The sequence below is a fragment of the Micropterus salmoides genome, unplaced genomic scaffold (genome assembly GCF_014851395.1).
Source record: "Micropterus salmoides isolate LMB-PRFRI ecotype aquatic unplaced genomic scaffold, ASM1485139v1 Ms_hic_scaffold_9, whole genome shotgun sequence".
In the NCBI taxonomy this organism is placed as follows: Eukaryota; Metazoa; Chordata; class Actinopteri; order Centrarchiformes; family Centrarchidae; genus Micropterus; species Micropterus salmoides.
In genome coordinates this window covers 31,772,322-31,790,620 of record NW_024044681.1, presented here as the reverse complement: position 1 = coordinate 31,790,620, position 18,299 = coordinate 31,772,322, and the positions used below count along the sequence as shown (strand labels likewise).

Here is an 18,299-nt window from a genome sequence, read left to right as displayed (position 1 = left end):
CCATTCAGAGCTGTGGCTGGGAGGATTACAGCTCACTAGAATAGCCCATCCAAGCTGGGATTGCATAACCCTGCTGATAATTCCCACTACAGCCTCCCTACTGCCTGCTGGTCACTCTGCCTGCCTTCACACTGGACAAGCCCCCTTGCTCTGCCCATCTGTGATCGTCTTCCTTCCTAGCAGCTTCTTCCCTGTGCAAGTTTCCCTCCAATGCCTACCCGACTGATAACCAGCAGACAGCATTTCTTTCAGCTTCAACTGTATTACAATAACAGAGGTTTATCTTTATCTAACCCCATCATTACTCTTCCTCTCGCCTAGCTCCGGTATGTGCGTATAGGAATCGATGAGTAGTGCTGGCCCTGCACATTGGTGATGTATGATGTCAAAAGGGCACACAGCAAGAGATTAACATGCTGTGTGCAGCTAAGCGCTATAGCGAACATTCTGATGCTGAGGGAGTGGCGAGTGAGGTGGGAGGATCTGAGAGAGAGGGGGTGAGAGCAAGAGAGAGAGAGTGGATTGGTTTTGTTTTTTACTGGACTATTGAAAGTGCTCCAAAGCGGCCTGGGGCCACACTGTAACAGGGGAAAGGAGGGAGGGCCTGGCTGCCTAACTGCTTAGTCTGTGAATGGCTGAAGCCTTTATCGCTGTGTGTGTGTCTTTTTGAGAGAGAGGGCGTTGAACAGTGATAATCAGCAGGTGTCACTCACTCTGTGACTGACAGCATGTTGTCCTGTGATGCTGAGGCCTCGTCCCTTAGCTTGTCCCCTGGCAGCAGTGGCGTGGGCAGTTCGGCGTCTTTCCTGCGGGGTAGGTTGAATAACCTCCATGGTGCGTGGGAGCTGTCCTCCTCCAAGTTGACCGCTGCACCCACGTACACAGTGGGCTCAGGAGGGTCGGAGTAGGTCGAAGCGCTGTGGTGGGAGTGGGGGTGATGGGAGTGGAAGTGCGGATTAAGTCCCTCTGGCTCCTCGCCGCCACCCTTCACCCCGACAAGGCAGGGCTCCGGGGGTGGATGGTAAAAGTGTTGGCTGTTGGGGGTTGAAGGGTTCTTCATGCCCTCCCCTGACTCCTCGCTACGCTCGCAGGGGTGGGGGCTAAGTGGTGGCGGTTGGGGAGAGTTGGTCTGTTCTGATGGCCCAGCACTGACCACCCCACTGTGCAGCTGGGGGGCTTTTTGGATGGAGGACACATCCGCAGAACGTATACTAGTGAATCTTCCGCCATCCTGGCCCCTCATGGCCAGCCTTTGGCCCGCCGTGGCCTCTGTCTCTATTGAAGCATCGTCGCTGGTCAGGCTACGATGATGGAAGGGCGTCTGGGGTCTTTTCTGCTGCTTGTCGCCTTTCTCTGGCTTCTCCCCCCCAGCTTTGTGCTTGGTAGGAGGCAGGGAGGGCTGGCCCGCTGACTGAGCTTGGCCTGGGGTGCTGCCTGTTCGCTGCTTCACTGATTTATATCTGCAGAGGAGAAGACAAACAGGGAAATGCGGTGAGACTACGAGGCACTGGTGACACTAAGCAAAACGGCAGCAGAGACAGAGGTGATCTATCAGACCATTAATATGTGCAGTTCATTTTTCATTTTCATGACGCACAGAGATCTTGCGCAGCTCATGTAAAATCTCCCTCTACACCCTCGCATCTGCTTCTTCTGGAAAACGTCAATTAACTGAATTACTCTAATCTGCACCATGGCTGCCCCACTAATTCATCTCAAATCAATTAGCAAAAAACCTTAGACAACAATTAAGTTGCGTGAGTGTAAGACTGCAACACCTAAACCAAATGTTATTGCACATTCAGCATTTTCTTTATTATTCACACTAAAACCCATGGCATTAACAAAATGCATCTTCTAAAAGCCTACTTATTACTTCCTTTTTAATCAATAAAGCCAATAAACCAAATGCTGTCAAGGAGAAAAGAAACAATATCTATCCTTTAGCTCTACTGCCTATTCTGCTAGTTCAACGGGGCTGACCAGGTGATGCATTACACTGGAACACAACATATCAAGGCTTCCCCATGGTCCTTGTCCTGTGCACTACCTGCTCTGAGATCACCTGACCTGCCGGCAGATAACCAAGCCATTTCACACGCCATCTCTTAACACTTACTGTACGTCTCTTGGGTCAGTGTTTCTTTAGCCTTTCCTTTGCTGGGTCACCAATCAGGCTAACGCTGTGGTTATAGATTAGGGTGTTGACGAGGAAGCTGTGTCTCTTTAATGGCTGGGGTATTTGCGCATCCTGACAATTAGATGTCAAGATAAGCAGACACACGGAAGACTTCCATCTACAAAACAAAGCTAATGGCCATTAAACCTGGCAATGCACAGAGCTCCCCACTTCTGTGTCACCAAAGTGTTGGGCGGCTTCCAACAAATTAACATGCTCCAGCTGACTGGCCCAATCCACCCTGCTCTCGTCTGCCGTCCAAGCCAGGAAAAAAAAGCCTAGTGCAAAGGATTCCCCAATGGAAGTATGCCCAAACAAGCAATCAAGGTAGCAAACTACTGAAACACACAGACACACAATTTGGTTTAGATAGAACCTATCCATATATCTAATTGCTCATTAACCAGAAATCTGAATTTTCCTCCTATCTCTTAGATAGAGCTATTAGATTAGGTTCAAGCTCCCTGTGTGGAAGGTAGTCAAGCATCCAGCTCACTGATTGGACTTGCAATCTGCAGTGGATGGCACAAGCTTGTGTTTACATGTAACCTTGTGAGTAAAACAGCTGCTTAGCCGGGACAGATGATATGCTGAAGGCTGAAGGATGCAGAGGACAGCTGATTTGCGGTTTAATTCAAAAAGAATGGAGGCCCCAAAGATGGTCATCCAATTAAAATGAGATAAACAAGAAAATAAACACACTACTGAAATCAAGCTTTTCATGGGGCTAAAATCAGAAAACAGTCATCCGCAGGAAATAATACAGTAAGTGCTCCATCAGAGGTCAAACTGTTCTTTCTCCCCCAAAATTATTCCCATCAGTGTGGGAATAAAAATGTCTGACTAACAGAAACACACAGCAGAGGTTTCAGCCCCGGCACAGCTGTCACTTAGACAAAATAGTGATAAATTGAAATATATGAAGAATAATATGCTTGTCAAAGTCTAGACGTAGATATAACTTACAGATATTTTTGCTGACTACGGCCCTCTGTGCCGCTGTTCAAAGCTCCGTACTCTGTATAACCTCTTTGAAATGTCTTTGAGGGCACATACATGAGCAATAGCTGCTGCACATACTGTACAGCCACATGGAAAGTGACAGACCTGGAACAGTTGCAGTACGACCTCTGTGAGGGCTCCACAAAATCCCAGGCTCCTACTTTCTCGGTCAGCTCACCCTCACAGGTACCGTTGGTTGCGGCTGAGAACTTCCGCCTGGGGAGGAAAAAAAGAAACAACTTTCAGTTACAATTCTACTGAGGGCTAATTTCCACTGAGTGTGTTGCCACTTCCTCAGCTTTTTTTTTATGCAGCGTTATTCATGTGAAACAACACATCCTCTATTTTGGTATAATTTCTGAAATTAAAATCCTAAAAAGCCCTTTCTCATATTCCTTTGGTTTACAGTGGCCAGTGGTAAAAGCTTTGCACTGAGGCTGATTTCATCGCTCTGCTAGGAGCAGTAATATTTTGGCTGACAAGCCAACCGCTAACTCCAGCCGACATTCTGTGCTTGGTCAAGGGGCAACAGATCCCGGGTTGCTCCCAATGTGTCAGATTCACTGATGGTGAATAATATAAGACCATGGGACAAAACTGCATCTAACTCTTACTTTAATTACTAGTGATCATTGTTTCCATTTAGGTTTTTGTACTGTTTATGGATGTATATCAAAGCATTATGGAAAACGGTTTGACACTGAAGACATCAAAGTAGTTATAGGACAGCTCAGTCAGAAGGTGCAGGAAGATAGCACCAAAAGGCCAACGAGTCAGAGAAAGGGGTCGTGCAGATTTTATTTTAAAAATTAACACCATTAGGGAATGTATTACAATTGACAAACTTGACTCCAATGCAAAACCTGTCATCCCACATTATCCAGTTAAATTTAAATGATTAACCGGGCATGGTATCTGGGCTTGCGTAGAACTTTGAACCAGCTGAAGTAGCTGGGTTAATTGTATCATTTACTGAAAATGAGATTTCCATCTTTTTAGGAGTACTTGAAAACTGCAGCATAACAAGCTTCTTGTTACAGCAACAACTTCTAAGTGTTCATAAAAAAACAAGGACTCCCGTCAGGAGATGCTGACTGGTTCTCTCCACTGAGATGAAAGAGTAAACAAACGGTTTGAGCATAATGTTGATGATTTTACAGAGCACAAGATATGGAGGAAGAAAACGGGCAAATAGACACAGTTTTTCTTACACAGAGAATTATGAGTCAAATTTCATCCTGCCACCAGCTCTCGACAAAACTCTGACGGTGTCTTCATGGTTAACACTATTTTCTAGCAAGCATTGAACTTTGTGTCATTTGTAACTGCCCCTTCGCCAAGCCCCGCCCCCCTTAGTTACAACTGTTGGCGCTGCCACTGTCTATTTCTGCACTCTCTGGAGAAATATTGTCCAATTTGTTGAAAAAAGCGATCTCAGAAAGAAGCAGACACTTTTGCAGTTGCATTATACATTTGAAGGTTGTATTCAGGCTGTTAGACTGACTCAAACGGACGTGAAAAAAAATGAAAGATAGAAGCTAAAGCCTACCGATCACACAGTACAAGTGAACCACCGCATCCCCCCGACGATTGAGACAAAAGACAACGATATTAAGGATCAACAATGTTCCTGTAAAGCTGGGTAGGCATCTACTCATTATTACAATTATTAAAAAGCAGAACAGTAGGGCTTTATTATGTAACATTCAGTAGGAAGTTAGCTAGCGTTAGCCAACTAACATTACATTAGGAACAACCCACAGCTGACATTTTTCTGGATTTATTATATTTCCAGTTTGGGAAAGAGAATAAATTGTACTTCTGCTATCAACCTCTCTGGGTAGCAACTATTACAAGTGCCCCAGGAACAGCGTTTGACCATATCTAAGAAAAATACAGCAAAAAAAAAAAAAAAGCTAGAAAATGACTCTTTTTGTATTAGAGTCAATGAAGCACATCCACAAAAGTGTCGGACCTCAGTTAGAGCGAGTCCTATACTGTGCTGTGATTGGCCAGCTGTGTATTCGGGGCGTTGCTTAGCGAAGGGTCAATTGCAGCATTACATTGATGTGGTGACTGTGTCGTAAGCAGCACAGTGCACTCAGAAAGACGCTGCCAAAACTTCCAGAGGGGAAGAAAAGACTCGTCTGATTGGTAACGTCTTTGCAACAAAGCAAGAATAATCACAAAACAAAAGTGCTTAAAGCGTTTAAAAGTCGTTGCAGCGTTTTGCTTTTACTTAAAAGCCATCCTGCTGACTAAATACAGGGAACTCCCTCTTCTTTAGTCTTCCCGCCGGGCCAATCAATACACAAAGAAAATCTTTTGGGTTCTGAAAATTTTCATTTATAGCATGGCTAATCAAACTTACTTGTTCTGGGCTCGGTTGATATTGCACTCTTGCCAGACGCGCTCCACCGCCTGACTGGCAAGCCGGCGTGGAATCTTGCCTCCATGGTGACTTGTTCTGTCCACGCTGAACGCATCCGAGGATGAAGGCATCTTAACCCACTTCTGGGCCGAGTGAGAGTCCACTGGAGAGGGAGAGAGCAAGGTCAACAGACATTTGACTAGACACTCTCAGTTTAATGATACAGATCTATTTAAAAGCAAGCATCGCCCTTCAGACTTAACTGAAGAATTAACCCGTCTTATAAATGTGTTTATACCGCTACCTGTCTGTGCCTCCTCAGGCGATGTGGGAGGGGTGAGGGTCACCAAAGACATGGCGGGCTCTCGCTGGGAAGCAGGCACTTGGTGGCCACCCGAGTAGACGGCAGTGCAGTGGGAGGACCCCACAGGGGCCACAACGGGGATGTCTGACTGGGGTACCAGCACCAGGCAAGCTGGGTACACCATTCGCACACCACCTGTAAACACAGAGGCGGGATGTTCAGAAGCAAAACCAGCCAACAACAAAGCCGTCAACTCTGCATATGACATATATTTTCACAAAGATTAAGTTTAATGATGAAAAACTGACCTACGAGGACCTCCACGGAGGCCAGAGAGTCATCCTCCCAGTCCATGTCCTCCACCTTGTCCTCCGACACACCCTCCTTGGCTCTGGGGCTGATGGGGTAGAACTGGTTCCACTCCTCAATTAGCTTCTGGGTGGGTGGGTCTGACATCTTAAACGACTGGCCAGTAAGTGTGCCGTTCAGGCCAAAAGGACTCAGAATCACTAGCCAAAAGAAAAGGGTGGGTGGGTGGGGACACTGTTAGTCAGCATAAGGAGTATGCATCATTTGCACAAGTCCTCCCCCCACCCTCATTTCTTCACCTCTGTATCCTTACCCTATTCCACATCCTTCTATCTTGTCCCATTTCCTGTCGATCATTCCTCCGGCTGTTTTCCTAGTTTCTGGGCTGGCCATCAATTCATATTTACCTAATTGCCTTCTTTATTTATTATATATATATATATATATATATATATATATTTCTTTTTTTCCACTCTTGCAACAATCAAATTCTTCTCATCTTGTTCATCATTCCTTTCTTTATTCTCCCCTATGCTTTCCCCCGTCAATCTCCCATCTCCAGCCGAATCAGCAGTGCTCTGACCTTTCCGGAGCATTGCTGGACCCAGCCGGCCCCGGCTGACTCGCCAAATACTTAAAGCGCAATCCCAACGCCAATTATTGGCAAGCGGTGGCCTCTCAGAGCCCATAAACAGCGGCTTAAAAAAAAGGGCCACTCCTTGACTGCACAGACATATCAGAGTCACACAGTGAGCCCCGAAGTCTGCTTAGACAGACCAGTATCCATCAGAGAATGCAGATAGAACGATAAACGAACATGCATAATGCATACAGTACATATAAGAAAACCATATGCATGTGAACTTGAAACACACACACCCTGTCAGCTTGTTTGCATCCATTCTCTTTCTCTTGGCATATCATACGTTGGGATTTACGAACAGACTGGCTGGGTGTGTGAGTGAACATTAGTTAATGTCCCTCTCTGCTCTGATTTTCTAGTGTGTCATTACTAGACTGGATGGCCTCTGTCCCCAGGTATTGATCCTGCAGCCGGACCAAAGAAACAGCCTCCAGCATGGTTAAAATGGCGGGAGACAACAGAGAGAAAAGAGTAGGAAAGGAAAAGGAGGTGCATTAGCAGTGTTTCACCTCCCAAATCTTCCAAACATAAAAGTTATAATCTTTAAGATGGTCATAAAGTCAAAGCCCATTTTTTTAAACTATTTATAGATTACATTATTTCTGCAAAAGCCAGCAAATGTATTTAAATTTAGTAACTACCTCTCTATATAGTAGCTTATATTGGTAATGACAAAACCTACCAACCCACGAAGGATTCACAGGAGAACAATCCAGTGCAGCCTTTTCTGATTGATATCAACTTCAGTGATTACAGTTCACTGTCTTTACACCGTCTCAGCATCTGTTATTAATGCAAACCCAACACTTCCTACTGCCGCTGCTTCACATGAAAAGCGTTCAACATGCAAAACACAGGGTGGCTTTTATTGTGAGATAGGCACAGGAAACTCAATGTGTGTATCACCGCAAATGGTGCCGGCGTCGTTAAAAAATGCATCTACAAAAATGTTTGGAATTTTTGTCGTTGGCTGATCAGTTTTGCTGCAAACGACAGGCTACACACCTCCAACTCAGCAAGCTAACCAACCTCACTGTGTCCTCCTGCTGTTCCGTGGAAAACTACTTAAACAAGGTGAGTTTGTTTGGTTGCTCTTCTGGTGTATTTCTGAGGAAGTAGATGCTCAAGGAGCGTCTTGCTATCGCTCCTGCGGTTACTACGGGTGTCACCAAATCAACCAAGACTAAAATCTGAAGATTACAACTTTAAAACGGCATGGTTTGGAAATGACTGGTTTGATAGAAAAACCTAATATACAGAACCAAACACTTCTGGATATTTAAAAGGTAGCAACTAGCAGGTGGCGGTGGAAGATAAGTAACAAAGCACTAAGTAGTGTACTTGGAGAGATAATATTCTTCTTTACCCAGTCAAATGAACCTAGGTGGCAACAGTTTAATACTGAAACATTTTTAATGCATGAAACATGTTGTCTAGACACAATGTATCCTGGATGCCCCCCCAGAATAACTTTAACTCAGCCCACAGAACACACTACCTCAGCAAAATCTACCCCACAGAGGGAAGAAGAAAAGCTTATTTATGTTGCGGTACACAACATCACCCTGCTACGGTCGATCATATTAACCTTAATTATGTTCAACCCCACTCCTTTTTCCCTTTCATTTCTGCATGTCGCGATGCGCACACACTCCTAAGACCTGAGGCCAGTTGTGGAAGAGAGATCAAATTCAGCACAATTATGGAAATGGTTTTTCGTTTTCCCCATCACCACCCCACCCCTACCCCTCAATCCCTTCTGCCTCTCCCTCTTTCTCTCTGACTGCGAGTCTATCTCTGGCTCCCTGAAGACATGTCAAATGTGCTCAGATCAGTGTAATGGGCTGAGAGTTCATTACATTCACTCTGCGCCCTTTTATGAGGTCACATCCTGGAGAGGTCTGCCTGCTGGAGCGCTCTGCCGCACTGTAAACCAAGCTTGGCAGAGGTGAGGCGGGGGGGATGGATGGATGAAGGGGGATGGAAGTCAGCCCTTCCTCTACGCTAGGCTTGGTTAGCCAGGAGGAGATGCACTGCAGCGGTGAAAACGCACACCTGCGCATAGACACACACTGCGCTCCCAGACTTAACACAAAGCCAGTGCCGATCATAAAATTCACACGCACTATGGAGGTACATATCAATCAGTGGTCCTTAACACGGGTTGTAGAGTACACAAGCAATTAACTGAAGCCATGTTATCTCCCAATAAACAAAGAAGGGGTGTGTGGAGGAACCTGACATGACAATTTTAAAGTATTCCTGAACTACTGCACATGACTGGGAAAGAATGATAATTGGGAAAAGGCAGGCATTCACTGAACCATTAAATGAGTCATAAGTAACTACCTACTAGGTGGCTGGGGAGCAATACGATCGTCCTAAATGACTAGCAAAACCCATCAACATCCCTATAGGAATCCATACGCCAAGTTCTAATAATCATTTTATTTTTACCCAACGCTCTAGTCTGTAACTACACGGGACATTATCACCTCCCTTCAGAAGAGATCCAGAGGCAGTAAAGTGGTTTGCTATACTTTGGAATTACTTTGGTGAATAGAGGAAGTGATCACTGTTATTACTCTGGAGGGGAAAGAAGAGGGGAGGGCTGAATCGCATGTCTCTAACTATATCCAACTGTACATGAGAAGATAAAAGAGGAAAACTCCTCAGGGCTCATGTGTCACAAACTTAAATTTTATGAAGAAAGCACAATTAAGGAGGTTTAAGCTTTTAATAGTACAATGGTTGTTTGGGCTGCACTTATTTCTTTTCGGAAACGTGTGGGTTTAAAATGTGTGTATTATCTCGAGTCTGTTTCGGGGTGGCTTGTTGCTGTGAAGCCGGGGAAGGATCAGAGGAATTTGTCAAAAGTTGTACAGTGAAATAATCCATGATGCAGATATACATTCCAACATAATAAGTGTGAGAAATAAATTTTACTGCGTCTTTCACAAAAAAAAAAAAAAAAAAAATCAAAATGTATTTCATAGTCTACACTCCCATGATGTGTGAGTGGAAATGCAAGCAAACAATGATTTTGGGATGACATGGTGTTTGGCTTAGGGTGGGGTAATGAATTTAGAGCCAAACATTTTTATAACTACACTAACACTACCATTTAAAGTGACAGCAGCGTTTCTTCTTTAACTGGAAGTAAGCCAATCTGTAATGAAACACAGCCTGACAGAAGACTGCATTATCTTGCATGCGCACAGCTCACTAATATATTTTCAATTACACTTCAGCATTTAATGTTTACAGGAAAATATTGTTTTTGAAAAATGCTTTTGAAAGCATATTTACTCTAGTAAACTTTACCTTATCTCCGTGGGGCAACAGGCTCGGTGCTTTGCTCAAGAGCCTGAAGTTATTTTTGAGCTAAATGGGGTCCTTGACTGCTGAAGATTAACTTGTGTTTTAGTAGATGCCATTTCTTAAATGAATCGCATGCAAGCAGTAATGCGTGGACAAAAACAGCACCTCGTTTAAAGTGGCTTCCTGGAAGTAAAAGAAGTTGCAGCACGTCCACTAGATGTAAGAAAATTACCTTTCAATATCGGAGTAGTTTTTTTGTTTACCCTTCACAGCAGAGATATAATGAGTGAGTGTGAAAAAAAAATGCATCTCTCAGCAAACAATACAGCAACATATTTACAAACTCAAATGTTTCGAGGAAAAGCCAAAGAATGCACAGCTGGTTTTTATTGAAGGTTTTAAACTCAGACAGCTGCTACAGTGCCACCTGGAAAACAGTTCCCAATTCACAATTTTGAATCAGACCCATACATTCTGCACAGTTTGCTGCATTTTCTTTAATTAGAAATATTATTTGGTCATTTATCACAACATGTATATTTACTTGGCTCCAGGGTATGAAAGATTCTCCTCAGCTGACAACATTTTCGATAATGTCGCAGAGCAGCAAATAAACAGCGACAACAACAGGCTACCGACCTTTCTGCCCTGGCCGTCTGGCTGCACAGGCATGTGTACAAACATGCAAATGTCAGAGGGTTTCCACTGGATTCTGTCAGCTATGCACAGCCTTTTGTTATGAAATGAGAAATTCCACGATAGTCTTGAAGCAAAGAATCAATGAGAAAGCAAAAAGCAAGACATAAGCTGTGTTTCCACCGCAAGGACCAAGGTCTAAATTAAGTTCCAGGGTCTTTATTTTACCCCCAAAAAAGTCCCTGCTCGGAGGGTAGTACTTTCCCAAAGTACCAGAATTTTGGGGGGTGGGGCTTGCCTTGCAGTGCATTTCTGAATGGTCGTGTAGAGGCTACTCGCTGTAGTGGTAGTATTTATTTCCTCCCATAAAGATCAGGTAGCCTCTGATCAGATTTTGACAAAACTTGTCTGAGTGGCACTCCACTGGAGGGTCAAATCAAAGTGACACATTACATTACACTACACTACACTTCCCAAGGCAAACTTGCCACATAATTACATTTCAGGAGGAGGTTACACTCTGTATTTGTTTCAAACTGGCCCAAAGTGGGCTGCAAAATTCACAAAGGACGCAGCGTTTGCTGTGGTCGTGTAGCATGCTTGCTTTAATTGTTTTAGCTCAAACAGTGCCTTTGAACTTTTCCCAGTGCATCCTGGACTGCTCACGAAACTGCCACGAGTAGTGGACTGGAGACCCACCTTGGAAGGGGCTGGAGGCCTGCTGAGCCAGAGTGAGGTGCTCCTCCGTCAGATGGTAGACAGGCTGGTGCTGGTTGATCTCCACACTGGTGCATACGTTGTTCTCACCGTGCAAGAAGAAGGTGAAGGCGCAGGATAGGTGCTCACTGGGAGGTAGGAGAGAGAGACAGAAAAGGAAAGAGGGAGATGAGTCGTCTGGGATCACGCCACTTTAATATGCACCTTTGAAAAGAAGTATTGAATAACTCTGATAGAGTGTGAGGTGGAGATGTGACTGCGGTGGGGGGTGGGGGGGCAGCGGATCAGATAGTCTGGTTCATGTTCCTGTTCACAGAGAAAGAAAGCAAAAAGGCTAGCAGGGAGCGGAAAGGTACAGAGTGAAAATAATATAAAAGCCTGTCTTCTTTGTCAAAGGCTACAATGGAATCTCTCCCCTCACTCATATTCTGCTTCAACATGACAGAGGCTCTTGATGAGAAAGATGAAGCCACAGACAGATACAAGGGGGCAGAAGAAGCTACTGATCTGCACACCCCCTGGCGATACAAAGACGCCTTATAAGCCTGTTACAAATTGTTCTGATGGCTGGACAAGTCGATATTCTGATACTGCTACAGATAATATAATGAAGTGTCGGCAGCCTTCCAGCATAAAGTTAAATAGGAATCCCTTAAGGAAATGACACAGCCTGCACAGTAATCAGGATGCGAGTAAGTCAACACAGCGAAGATCACAGGTGGTATGTGTGCGCAAGCGCGAGTGTGGATAGCACTGTGTTTAAAACAAAGGGGCAAGCCCTGACTAACCCTGGCTTTCTAGCCAATACGCTCAGCTATAACAGTATTCTCTCTCTCACACACAGACACACACACACACACACACACACACACACACACACAGCTCTTCAACTTACAACAATGCCTGCCTGTGCCAGTGTGACCTCAACAGCTCGCAACAATAGTGACAAGTTGAAGAAGAAATGGAAAGCAAGGATGAGGCAGACGGAAAGGAAGGAGAAAGCGGCAGAGCAAAATGCAGGCCATTGTCTGCGGGGGCTTTCCTCTCTCTTTCAGCCCGGTCTCGTCCGGCATACGCAACCCGCTAAACACACACACACACACACACACAAATGCAGAGGTTGCGAGAGACAGCGCAAGTGACGGATGACCAAATGAAAGGGGACGCTGTGAATTTGGAAGTGGATCAAAGAGTTGCCTCCTCCGAGCATTTGGTTAAGCAAATATCAGTCTTCACTCCCTGTCTCTTTCTCTCTCTCCCTCCCTCCCTCTCTCTGGCACACCTACTCTGCAGAGGATTAAAGAAAAGGAGCAGAGAGGGACAGAAAGGCAGAGAGATGGAGCGCGAGAGAGAGAACACTTCAATAAGATAATGCCACCTACGTAGTGAAGAGATGCCCTAAGCCTCCCCAGAGCTTGACATTAATCTTACACTTTTTTTGTCTGTAAAAATGAGGAGATGCAAGCTAGTGAATGGCTATGAATGTATGATATTCAAATTCTACAGCTGGAAGCAAGTAGGCTAACAACGAGGAGTCAGAGCAAGAGAGGGCCTTAGATCTCTTCAGCAGTGCTACCAAAACATGCACGTATTCAGGTATTTAGACTGCTGAAATTTAGGAATAATAAAATACAGGACATGGCGATCAAAAAGATATGGCAGATTACCATATCGTCATATTCAAGTTATTCATTGCACAATTTAGTAATTTATTTCTGCATTAAAAGGCAGGCAGAACTAATCCCTTCTCTGTGGAGCCAGTAGAAATGTTACTTTCGCTTTCAACCATGCCCGTTGATACTGTACGTAATGTTGTGACACCATTACATCAACAAGTCGGAACTTTGCAACTATCTTGATATATTATTCTTTATCATTTTAAAAATTTTGACAATATTATCATGAACGATACAGCACACCCGTACACAAGCATTTAGTTTCAATGGACCAATATGGTACAAGGACTAAGGCTTTAGTCTACAACCTTATCAATATCAGCATCAAGTTTCCCTATAAAATATTAAATTTCAGTTTATGCAAGAAAGGAATTTTAATGCAAATCCCATACATTAGTTGAACATGCAAGTCTAACTGTGGGACCATTACATTCGCAGTCATTTTGCACCCTAATACAAAAATACTGTGAAAAACAAAAACATTTGATGGGGGGGGAAAAGTTAACACAGAGGTCAAGTATTTTTAAACTTATTTAAAGAGTCACCCTTTAAGAAATGAGGGTGTGCATTTGTGATTGTAGTGCGTGTTATCTGTTTTACATACAAACAGCTAACACTGAGAGCAAAGGTCTGTCTGTTTGGGAGGTGTGTCATGACAGCTCCAATGCTGGAAGTAGTAAATTACAATAGACTCCTTTGACTGCAGTGTACGTGTGTGTGTGTGTGTGTGTGTGTGTGTGCGTGCGTGCGTGCGTGCGTGCGTGCGTGCGTGTGCGCGTGTGCGTAAAACGCCCTCCAGTCCTGGGGCCAGGCATGTAATCCAACCACCTGGGAGCGAGTAGAAAAATGAAGACGAGGGTTAGAATAGCAGCCAGGTGCGAGTCCTCCTCATTAGCACAACATGGATCAGAACTAAGCAGAGCTGGTTAGCCTGTCAAGCAATAAGATGGTTGTTTTCCATGTTGTCATTACGAGAACGTATAAAGGTGACCAACGGGCCCAGAGAACGAATAGGGCAGGAAAGGAAAGGAGACAAAAATGTGTTGCTGTATTCTGCAGACATCAATGTTACTGCATTCTCCTTTCACACTCCAAGAAAACATGACACTACACGTCCTCACACACACACACACACACACACACACACGCGCATTTGCAGGGCACTTGTAAGCTTGGAGGTAGAGGGCTGCCATCTGTGGCTCAACAGACAGAAGTACAACCCAACGTTCTCGTGCACAGCGTCACAGCACATTCAAAACAATTCTTCTACAAATGTGATTGCACGAATTGCTCTTGCCGTTGTCAGCTGATTATCAGACATGCCAGCTGTTAGCATTAAAACTGTCGAATGCAAAGTGATCACATTGTGATCCAGATGACCTGCTCTATAGGTATCACTTTACATATTAAAATGTTATTGTAGAAACATCAAACACGCAGTGGGGGCGCACAAAATAAACTTACTGGTGGAGTGGCATAGTGATGAGGAAATATTCCTGTATCCTCAGTAAATAAAATGTTGTAATTTTTACACACAATTGAAAAAGTTGCTGAGTGACTGCTGTTCAAATATAAACAGGGGCTTGGGTTAGCACTTGGCCAACACCGAAACGTCAACAAAACACAGCAGCATGCACATGACACGTTTCCTCACCACTGCGTCTCTCTCTCTCTCCCCGACACACACAAAAGGAACAGGATTAAGTAAAGCTTGTGCTGTGACAAACTGCAGCACAAGCCCATTGGATCTGTCTATCTGTCTGTCCATCTGTGTGCAGGAGCGTTTACTGTCCTGTCCACACATGGGACACACACACAAACACGCAGCACCGTGCCAAATTTGATTCTCCTGCAAACATCCACGGCCTGCTGGTGAGGCAAACACAACACACACACACACGCAGCTGCTAAGCATGGTGGGAAAGTGTGTATGTGGTATCTGAGATTAGGTGAGATGGTCCAGTGTAGGCATGGGGAAGCCAAAACACTGACTCAACAAGTATTTTCCTATATATTTTTACAGACTGCTGTTTTCATGACATTTACAGGAGAGTATTTCAGTGATTTCTAAGGATTTACACTGAGGCCCTAAAAACACATTAACTTTCAAACTAAAACATTAGTTTTTAGATATAAATTAGTATTAATCTCTGCTTTTATGTAAATAATATGGGTCACACAACTCACTGTTAATTCTTTTTAAAATGCGCTACTTTGGCTCTGATAACTGATCTGTAGCCGCCCCTCTCCGTCTGTAGCCACCACGCTGTAGTCTTGCTTAATGTCCCGCACTATGCGATTGGTCATACGTCACGAGTAATAGCCTATCCACACTGAAGGCGGCTGTGCCACAGATGAGCAAAGAGACAGAGCTGCTCTGGTGAGCAAGCGAAGCTGTGTGTCGATTTTACTGAAGCTGCAATAAACATTAAAATCTTATGATCTATTTCTATGACAACCGTGCCCATTCTCCCAGTTCCACCACTGAAAAAAGCCCGACATCGCAGCGTACGGATTTTCCCTCAAGGTAGATGAAAGAAACGGATTTTAAATCAGTCGCCCTCCCCTAACCCAGTCACTGCGTCTGTCTTTTCTATTGACTTAGGGATTTTTATTATTTTAAAAGTAACAGTGGCAGTAAAACTGTTTTTCACACTAAGATGGTTAAACTTGCAATGAATCTGCGGTTCACTTGTCTGCTGAACCGTCGGGGGGGGATCTGTACGGATCAACTACGATCCATTACACCGCTAGTAGATAAGGTGAAATGAAAGGAATAATTTTGGAAACAGGCATCTTCGCTGTCTTGTTGAGGGCTAGATGAGAAAATCGTTACCACTCGTGTTTGTATAGTAAATATGACGCTACAGTGAGCAGCGAGTCGGCTTATCTATGCTGCATCCACCTGGTAGCACCTCTGAAGCTTACTAATTTATATGTTATATCTGCTTAATATGTTCTTTAGGTAAACATAGCCATCTTTGTAACTGCCTTAACTACAAATTAAAATCATAATGATATTAAGATTGCATCTGAAAACTATTTATCACTTTGCCAAAGGGTCCCCAAGAACCCTGTGAGGGGCCCCTCGAGGGCCCTACTCCATGACACATTGTGTCTGTTCAATTATGTCAAACCTGCCTCAAGACTCAGGTTCTCAGGGATTTCAGAATGTCATTTCCCCTGAAGCGAGGTACTGCTTGCACTTCAAATAAAAAAGGCCAAGACCCATGCAGGGCTCTACAATGTTGAGTTTTTCCCTCACATATGCCCCTAAAAAATGGGCACGTGCGAACTGAAAAATTTAATTATAAGAACAGACTACAAACTACCCTAATCTTTCAGCTATATCAATGCCTTTTCTTGACAGATGTTTAACTTTTCATAAAGTCGACGCGCTGGATGGGGAGCGACATTACAAAAGCTTGACGCGCTACAGCAAACTTTCAAAATGTTTTTGAAAACTATTTGTTCTGCATGAAGGGTTCCGATTGATGAGTTAGCAGGGTTAGCACTTCGCATTAACAAATTAGAGACTAGCCACCATGTAGACCATTTTTCATGCTTAAAAGATTTATATGAATTAAAACACACCATAAAAATAGCTCTACTGGAACTAATATACTAGTGGCAAGTTATGCAGTATCTAATTAATATAGTGACATATTAATATTATACTAACAGTGTTAGTATACACTTATTTGTACTAGTTCCTCTTCCAGGTTGGTGATAGAGCCTTTGCGGTGAACAGATGTAGATTTAGTCAGAGCCAGGATGCCATTGGGCCAATATGAGCTGCTTCTAGCCGCCTCCTCCTGAGATCAACACGTTCCCTTTGTTCTGTTTTACATCTCTTTTAGTAAAATGATTGTTAGAAATTTTGTACAATAATCCTGTTTACATGAAGTGTGGTGTGGGTTGTGTGGGTGGAGCTGGTGTATTGCGTGTCCGTCCCTGGAACAAAAACTACAAGTCCGCATGCTGCAATGCACCAATCACAGTAGAGTTTTCTGATGAGAGATCAGTGTTTGAAAACAGCTGTGTCCATATTTTAAACGCTGTTTCAGTGTTTTGAAAAGCTTGGACAATATTCTAAGGCCCATGCCATGCGGCCAGATTTGCTCCGCTGGTTTCACATCATAACTGCACAGAACCACAGTGACCTATTCTCATAAAAATTGCTCATATCGTTTATTTGCTTTAAAATTACAGAAATTAAATGAATCATTTCAACAATGGAGAGAAAATAAAGACAGCAGTATCCCCAAAATACTGAGTTAAACAGCCTTCAAAACAAATACTCACTTGTCAGAATATCATGTTCATTAACTAGATGTGTGGGATCTCACTTCACGTGTTTTTATCCCTCTCTCTTAGTCATGTTGAAAGAGAATAAGGAGGAGGGAGGGCTGCCGTTGTAGCCTGACAAAAAGCCACAAGATCTTTTAATCATCTTTTCTCTCTCTCTCCGTCTCCACCTTTCCTCCCACTCCCCTCTCCACTTCATCTATTAACTGGCAAATAGACTGTGTTGCTCTCTGATCTGCTCTCCTTCTCCTCTCTGCCACACACAGCGTACGCTCGCACGTGCGCTACTGCGATTGTCCAGAGGCACTCCCTGCTCCACCTCTCAGATGCAAATGGTCTGTGGCCTTTGGCTCGGCAAGGAGACAATAAGATAATCCAGTGAGGATTTGAAGCGGGGCCACGTACAAAAGGAGGGCAGGTGGGCACATTTGCCTGCAGCCGGCATGCCATGGAAATGAGGTGCCAAAGGCCAGCGGCGACCTATGTGGCGAAAGGGAGCGGGGGGGGGGGGGGGGGGGGGGGGGGGGGGACTGTGGGACTGACAGCTTCTGTCGCTGTCACATGGATGATCTGCACACAAACAGATGATCAGCCATTTCACCATCCTAAAGTTTTGATGTTGCGATTAGAATTACAAAAAGCTCTGTAGCATTACAGGTCGTTTCTTGGCAGTTTACAGAATAGGACTTCTGACATTTTAATTTACCCAAATGCTTATTCACTGCACCTGCACCAAAGCAGAACAGCATACTCCCATGTCAAAACTCAGACTGCTTCCCACTTTCCTCATTTCTAAACTGCACTAGACACAGTCTTATTCCGCATTCTTTTCC

The 18,299-nt window shown here is 44.2% G+C and overlaps 1 protein-coding gene across 1 annotated transcript in view; it reads right to left on the bottom strand.

Annotated features, from left to right (window-relative positions):
• med13a (mediator complex subunit 13a) overlaps window positions 1-18,299 on the bottom strand; it is a 74,707-nt gene that overhangs the window by 25,740 nt on the left and 30,668 nt on the right. Inside the window, 6 exon segments of the mRNA XM_038707727.1 lie at window positions 714-1,460; window positions 3,287-3,397; window positions 5,553-5,715; window positions 5,857-6,051; window positions 6,165-6,365; window positions 11,465-11,610. Coding sequence (XP_038563655.1) covers window positions 714-1,460; window positions 3,287-3,397; window positions 5,553-5,715; window positions 5,857-6,051; window positions 6,165-6,365; window positions 11,465-11,610 — 1,563 coding nt within the window.